This window comes from Galeopterus variegatus, unplaced genomic scaffold, assembly GCF_000696425.1.
Source record: "Galeopterus variegatus unplaced genomic scaffold, G_variegatus-3.0.2 Scaffold1608, whole genome shotgun sequence".
NCBI lineage: Eukaryota > Metazoa > Chordata > Mammalia > Dermoptera > Cynocephalidae > Galeopterus > Galeopterus variegatus.
In genome coordinates, this window is record NW_007727719.1 from 37,829 (window position 1) to 45,441 (window position 7,613).

At 57.9% G+C, this 7,613-nt stretch overlaps 1 protein-coding gene across 1 annotated transcript in view; it reads left to right on the forward strand.

Annotated features, from left to right (window-relative positions):
• The first annotated feature begins 951 nt into the window (after positions 1-951).
• The window catches only part of EPS8L1 (EPS8-like 1), a 10,826-nt gene continuing 4,164 nt past the window's right edge, over positions 952-7,613 (forward strand). The window contains exons 1-13 of the mRNA XM_008577937.1: positions 952-968; positions 2,171-2,211; positions 2,420-2,478; positions 3,097-3,258; positions 3,559-3,708; positions 4,256-4,338; positions 4,974-5,229; positions 5,606-5,732; positions 5,955-6,043; positions 6,137-6,211; positions 6,316-6,464; positions 7,185-7,326; positions 7,425-7,453. Coding sequence (XP_008576159.1) covers positions 952-968; positions 2,171-2,211; positions 2,420-2,478; positions 3,097-3,258; positions 3,559-3,708; positions 4,256-4,338; positions 4,974-5,229; positions 5,606-5,732; positions 5,955-6,043; positions 6,137-6,211; positions 6,316-6,464; positions 7,185-7,326; positions 7,425-7,453 — 1,379 coding nt within the window. The remainder of the gene's footprint in view (positions 969-2,170; positions 2,212-2,419; positions 2,479-3,096; positions 3,259-3,558; positions 3,709-4,255; positions 4,339-4,973; positions 5,230-5,605; positions 5,733-5,954; positions 6,044-6,136; positions 6,212-6,315; positions 6,465-7,184; positions 7,327-7,424; positions 7,454-7,613) is intronic.

Genomic DNA, 7,613 nt, shown 5'->3' on the forward strand with positions numbered 1-7,613 from the left:
TGGGGGAAATTTCCAAAGAAAGAGGGAAGGGGATGGGGTGGGGGTTGAGGGCACCAGTGGTGACAGTAACCTTGGACAGTAGGAGTCTACAAGGTAGGGATGGACACTGGCCCTGGAGATATAACATCAGCCCTGGGTTCAAATCCCCCTTCCACATACCTCCTTTGACCAATCAACATGAATAAGATGCTTAACTTTTCTAGGCTGCAGCTTCCACATCAGTCAAGTGGAAATCAAACCTCCAGCCTCTCCCAGTTTTTAGGAGAATTCAAAGGGAGTGTTTACGACAGAGCTTTCAACTCTGACATGTGAACAAGGGTGACATCAAATTATTGTTTCTGTTATTATTCTCTATTGTTGTTTCATCCAAGCCGGTTAAAGTTTCCTAGCTCCCCGAAGCTGTCCCAGCCCCCTCCTAGATCTGTCTGCCAGCCCCGCCCCAGGGCCACTCCAGCCTGGCTGTGCCAGATGAGTGCTCAGGTATGCGGAGGCGAAGAGCTCTGGCAGGAAGAAGGAAGGAGGAGCCGGCAGACTGGAAGGGAGAGGAGAACTGAGAGCCAGGCAGAGCCTGACAGAGCAGGTGAGGAGGTCTGGGTCCCACAGAGAAGAGGGCTGAGGGTCAGACTTCTAGGTTCTGAGGGAGGAAGAGCTGGGGGTCTAAACTCCTGGGTCTGAGGGAGGAAGAACTTCTGGGTCTAAGGGAGGAGGGGCTGGGGCCTGGGCTGCTGAGTCTGAGGGAGACGGGGCTGGGACCTGGACCATTGGGTCTGAGGGAGGAGGGGGCTTGAGGCCTGGGCTGAGGGAGGAGGGGCTGGGACCTGAACTCTTGGGTCTGAGAAAGTAGGAGCTGGGGCAGGAATCATAGGTCCCTGCAGGCCAGGTCAGGGCATCACATCTTTGTTGGCTCCCAGGGTTCCTGCAGGTGGGCTGGAGCTCCCCATTCTCAGCACCATGAGCACCACCACTGGGTAAGTTCCCCCTGCCCTCCAGGCCCCTAGCCTCACCCCACCTCCCCTCACCTCTTTACCCATATCTGCGGATCCTGTTTATATCAGCCCAGGGACTGTGCACAGCCCAATTCTGGACACTCAGGAGGAAGCATGAGCCTCTTCCCTCTGTGCCCAGCCTATGGTTAGGAGCTCCCGCTTGGAAGTACACAGACCCGGGTTCAAATTTGAATGCTCACACTCAGCAGTAGTGTGATTCTCATCAAAGGATGTCATCTCTTTGAGCTTCAGGTCCTCCTCTTTGAAAGAGGGACAATTTTGAGAGCTTGATGGGATATAGCCTGTGCAGGACTTAGCAGAGAATCTCAGCAACAGTGGGTGCTCAACTCATGGGAACCGCTATCGCTACTGTTGTTATCTTGTTACTAAATATTAACCCTTGCTAAAAAATTGGGGCTGTTTATAATGAAGATTCAAGTCTCCTGGAGTGAGCAGGGAGAAGAACAAAGAGAGATAAGTCAAAATAGCTACATGGAAGGTAATCAAATTGTGGGGGCATCTGACTGGCAGGAGCAGCAGATGGAGCAGGAGTGTGGCTAAAAGTGTTTTCCAGTCCCCCTCATCTCTGGCCCCACCTGAGCTATGAGCTTCTGTTATTTTATGAAAATGGGGATTCGAGAGGAGTAGACCAGTGACAGGAAGAGACAGAAAAGGATTTGGCTGGGAAGAGCCTGACCTGTGAGGATGGGGAAGAAGAAGATAATTCTGTCTACTCCAGATATTACTAATGCTATTGTAACCATTTCCACTTATTGAGCAACTACTGTGTGCTAAGCCCTTTGCATCATCACAAGAATGATAATAACAGTTATTGAGACTGCAAAATACATCACCTGCATCATCTGATTGAATTTGCCCAACAGTCCTACCAGATGGATACTATCTTAGTCCCCTGCCCAGGGTCTTATGACAAGGAAATAACAGAAAGAGGATTTGAACCCAGGTCTGTGTGACAGTAGAGACCATACTCCCCACCCCCAGCTGGTACCACTGCTTTACCTGTCTTCTTGAAGTTCAGCACTGGCCCTGCCCTCTCCTACTCAAAACCCTCCATGGCTCCCCATTACCCTCCCAATGAAATCCTTGCTGTTCTGCTTGGCATTCCCACAGGATCTGCCCCTAATTCCCAAAGTCCCTGCCACCCTTTTTTTTTTTTTCACCAGCCCAGCAGCTGCACCCAAGCCAAGTGCCAAGTCTATCTATGGTGAGTGTGGGGGCAAGAAACCCCAGGTGCACAGAAACTGAGTCTGAGGAAACTGAGGACCTGGACTTCAGGGTCTTGAAGGAGGAGGGGGCTAGAGTCCTGAACTCTTGGGTCTGAAGAAGAGAGCTGGGGACCTGGACTTCTGAGTCTGAGGGAGATGGGGTTGGGGGCCTGGACTCCTGGGTTCATTCTCCTTCTCCCCCTGCAGAGCAGAGGAAGCGTTACTCCACTGTGGTTATGGCCGATGTATCCCAGTATCCAGTCAATGTGAGTCTGGGGCCTGTGTCCACAGGGAGTCTTCTGGGGGAAGGTAGGCCTAGGGAGATAGGGCTGTTGAAAGCAGTTGGCCGCCAAGCAGAAAGAATGTGGGAAACTCAGTTTGCTCGTCCGCAAAATGGACTGCCTCTGCCTTGCCTCAGACATGGATATTAAGTCAAGGACCTCAGTTCCACTCAGATCTGCCATCTTGTCCGCCAGACCAGCCCTTATGCTAGACAGTAGGGCCACAGGGACAAATCAGATGCAGTCCCGGATGAGTAAGGGATAGACAAACTCCAGAGGCACTGACAACGAGTGCCAGGTGCTCTAATGGAAGTGGCAGAGGGTACCGTGGGAAACCAGAGAAGTCATTTAGAAGGAACTAGATACAATCCAGACCCATTCCCTGTCCTCGAGGAGCCTCCGGTCTTGGTGAGAAGAGAGACACAGGTGATGAAAGAGAAACAAAAGGCACTAGGAGAAGGGGCAGATTTGTGGAGCAGGTGATCAAGGAAGGCTTCTTGGAGGAGCTGTGGTTCATCTCAGGCTGCAAGTCTGATTCCAGGGGATTCTGAACCCATCTGGCATCTTCCTGGGACTCACTCCTTTCTCCCTGGCCTGTGCCAGCACCTGGTGACGTTCTGCCTGGGCGAAGAGGATGGCGTGCACACCGTGGAAGATGCCTCAAGGAAGCTGGCCGTCATGGACAGCCAGGGCCGGGTCTGGGCACAGGAGATGCTGCTGCGAGTGTCCACTGACCATGTCACACTGCTCGACTCTGTTTCCAAGGTGCCAGGGGGCACGTGGGTGGAAGAAGTGATTGGCCTGGGCCTGCAGGGACATGGAGATCTCGACCCTCGGGGCTTTCAAAGGGGGCCTGAGTGTAAATCTTGGCGTCCTTCCTCTAGGACTCAGACTTCTTCTTGAGCTTTAATATCCTCATCTGTTAAACGGGGGAACTATCTAACCCCCCTAACCTCGTGAAGTTGCCCTGCCTAGTTAGTGCCTGTACCTACTGGGCACTGCAGTCACCATTTAGTACTACTATTAGTTCGGGTCCTCCGTTTACTGCATCGTCCCACCCGGCAGGAGGAGCTGGAGTCGTACCCGCTGGGCGCCATCGTGCGCTGCGACGCAGTGATGCCACCCGGCCGGAGCCGCTCGCTGCTGCTACTCGTGTGCCAGGAGCCCGAGCGCGCGCAGCCGGACGTGCACTTCTTCCAGGGCCTGCGCCTCGGGGTTAGCGGGCCGGGTTGGGGGACAACAGCAGAGGACCCGGCTGGGTTCAGGCTAGTTCTGCGGGCGGAGCCGGAATGGGGTGGAGTCCAGAGCAGGCGCAGAAATTGGGCGGGTCCTGAGAGCAAAGAACGGGTCAGCCCAAGTGGAGGAAACGTGACCTGGGAAAGAGCTTCTGGAAGGGAGTGGGGTTTGAGGACAGGTTGGATACAGAGTCGAGATAGAAAATGAGGGTGGGATGTAAGGGAGGCTGAGGGCTCGAATATTCTGAGGACATAGAGGAAGGTCTAGGGGAGTGGCCAGAACAAGGATGGGGGGTGATGTGGACGAGGAACCACCAGGATTGGGTCTCCATGGGCGGGGTCGTGGTCTAGGTCAGGAACAGATTTAGGGCGAGGGCGTGAGTCCAGGGCGTGGACGTGCCTGGTCCACCAGCAGGAGCGGTGCCAGCCCGTGGTTTGGGGAGGAGCCAAGGAATGATCAGGGGCGTGGCCCGAGGCTGGCACTGGGTGGGGCGTGGAGGGACGTGGCCTAACAGTGTATTTGGCAGGCGGAGCTGATCCGAGAGGACATCCAGGGGGCTCTGCACAATTACCGATCGGGTCGTGGGGAGCGCAGGGCGGCGGCGCTCAGGTGAGAGGTAGAGGGGAGACGCGGTCTCTGGGAAGCCAGTTTCACCTGTCTGAGCCTCAGTTTCCTTATCCAAGAAATGGGCTGATATCACCAGCCTAGAGCTGAACGAGTCAAATCCTGGTCAAGTCTTGCCTGTACCTCCCAGACAAATGGACCCCTCTCCAGGACTTCACTTTCCTCCGTCATGGTCCTCGCTTTCTCCTCCCTCTGGCCTCGGTTTTCCTCTAGAGAGGTGCTCTTCCTCCCCATATTGTATTTCTCCCTACCCCTCTGAGCCCATGTTTGACCCTTTCAGCCTCAGTGTCTCTCGTTCTAAGAATTCTCGGGGCCGGCCCGGTGGCGCACTGGAGAGTGCGCCGGTTGGGAGTGCGGCGGCGCTCCCGCCAAGGGTTCGGATCCCATGTGGAGACCGGTTCCCGCTCACTGTCTGAGCGCAGTGTGGGCGCAACACCGAGGGTTGCGATCTCGTTGCCGGTCCCCGGTACCGGCGCGACACCGACGGTTGCGATCCCGTTACCGGTCAGTAAAAAAGACAAAAAGGGAAGGAAAAAAAAAAAAAAGAATTCTCGTTCCCGAATTCTCCCTTCCGGGACCTGTCGGTTGACCCAGCCTCGGTTTCCCCTTCTTCTCCGCAGGGCCACGCAGGAGGAGTTGCAGCGCAGCCCCTCGCCCGCCGCCGAGACCCCACCCCTGCAGCGCCGCCCGTCGGTTCGCGCTGTAATCAGCACAGTGGAAGCGGGCGCCGGCCGCCCCCAGGCGGAGCCCATCCCCGAGGCAGAGGAGGCGCGGAGGCCCGCCGTAGAGGGCACGTCGAGCAGAGCTGACCCGGCCTCCCCGGACCTGGGACCCCGGGGTCCTGACCTGGCCAGTCTGCAGGCTGAGCGGGATGTGGTGAGCGGCGCGGGGTCAGGGTCTGGAGCGGGGGCCGATGTCTAGAGGTGGGGCTAGGGTGTGGGGGCGAAGACCGCTGGGGGGCACGGGTCCCAGGTCTGTTCAGACTTCCGAATTCCGGAGGCGGGGTTGGGCTCCGGAGCCCGGCTTGGTTCTGCGGCGTGGTCAGTCGTGTGGGGGTGTAGCCAGCAGTGACCGCGGCCTGGGGGCGAGGCCAGCCCTGGGGCCGTGGTGTGGACTGGGCGCGTGTCCAGGAGCTCTTGGCTCGCGGGTTGGTACACGTGCTGCCGAAAGCGAGCACAAGGCTTAAGGGTTGTGACAGGGCTGAGACTCTGGGACTCAGGAGCCCCACGTGTTCCGCACCTCCGTCCCCCAGGACATCCTGAACCACGTGTTTGACGACGTGGAGAGCTTCGTATCAAAGCTGCAGAAGTCGGCGGAGGCGGCCCGCGTGCTGGAGCACCGGGAGCGCGGCCGCAGGACCCGGCGCCGGGAGGCCGGTGGTAAGGGTCGCCCCCGAGTGAGACCCCGAATCTCTCCCTCCCGGATCACTCCCAAATATCCTCCCTCTCCCCGGGGACTCCCCTCCCGCCGCTTGCCAGGTTTGACTTCTCATCACGCTTTCACGGGGTGTCTGCTTCTCTCTCTCTTCCCCTCTCTCTCTCTCTGACCGTCTAATGCTGTCTCCGTGTCTCCCATCGCTGCGCCTGTTTCCCCACCCACAGAGGGTCTGCTGACGCTGCGGGCCAAGCCTCCCTCGGAGGCCGAGTACACCGACGTGCTTCAGAAAATCAAGTACGCCTTCAGCCTGCTGGTGAGGACGCGCCCATCCCCGGCCGTCCATGGGCGAAGGGATGGCGAGTCTGACCCGTGCATACACTGGCACCGACCTCTCCTCCTCACTTAGGCCCGACTGCGCAGCAACATCGCCAACCCCTCCTCCCCGGAGCTGCTGCACTTCCTGTTCGGACCTCTGCAGATGGTGCGATCCGCCCCGCAGGCCCTCGGGCTTCCCCTGCAGCAGGAGGAATCGGGGTTAGACTTCAAGAGGGTCTGATGGCATGCCCGCTCCTGCTCCCCTGGCAGATCGTGAACACCTCGGGCGGCCCCGAGTTCGCGAGAGGCGTGCGGCTGCCACACCTGACGTCCGAGGCCGTGGCGCTGCTGCGGGACAATGTAACTCCACGTGAAAACGCCCTCTGGACCTCGCTGGGGGACTCCTGGACCCGCCCAGGGTGAGGGGTGGTGCTGGGAGGCAGGGGGCGTGATGATTGGAGAGAAGGTGGGACTAGGAGAGACGGGTTGGAGGCAGAGCTTCGCTAGAAGAGTGTGGCTAAAGAAATTGAGAGGGGGCGAGACTTAGGACAAACGCCAGGATCCGATTGGAGGAAAAGTCAGAAATCAGAGCGGACGGCCAGCCGCCAAAATAAACAAATAAATAGAGTGAAGGAGAGGTTTAAGACAAGCAAACTATTGGATTGGAACAGAAGGCGGAGTTTAGAGAATTGAGCGGGACTACAGGGCAAGGGGAGGGGATTAGATGATTGGGACGGGGCGACAGTGCAAGGGCTGGGCTTAGGGAAGGTTTGCCCCATACGTTTGGAGATTGGTCGGAGTCTGCGCTTGGAGGCCGAGAGCTTCACAGGGGTAGGCGCAGAGCCTGAGACGCGACTTAGGGAAAAGTGCGGGTCGTTTGTTGCTAGAAACCCGGTTTGGAATCAGAGGTGAGATTTAAAGGCTGGGTGAGGCACTTGAGTGGAATTAACGCAGTTTTTAGAAGTAGAATTGATGTTGTGAGTTGGGCTTAGAGGTAGGGGCAGGACTTGGCAAAAAAGGGGCGAGAGTAGAACAGTTGGGATAGAGCCAGGCTTAGGGGGAAAACTTAGTGAAGTTAATGTCAGGGCTAAGTCGGGGACCGGACAGGATCCCTGAACTGGGCCCGTCCCTGGCTTTAGGGTGGAGCTGCCCCTGGAGGAAGGACCCCCATACAGCCCTGAGTTCTCCAGCGGCTGGGAGCCTCCGGCCACTGACCCACAGGGTCGCCCCTGGGAGGACCCAGTGGAGAAACAGCTACAGCACGAGCGGCGGCGCCGGCAGGTGAGGCTGGGACTTCAGGGGACACAGAAGGGCCAGGACCCGGGAAGTCCAGGGTAGAGATCAGCCCGCCTGACCCGAGGCTCTCTTGCTTCCTGCAGCAAAGCGCTCCCCAGGTCGCTGTCAATGGGTGAGTGTCCCCACAGGGTGGGGCAGGGGGTTCCAGAAAGGGGGCCTTTCAGGGCTCATAGTGCTGACTCTGCCCTTCTTTTTTCTGTCCTTTCTGTCTTCCCGGCTCTTCGCAGGTGGGTGAGATGGTGACGGGGCGGGGCGGGGCGGGGCGGGGGAGG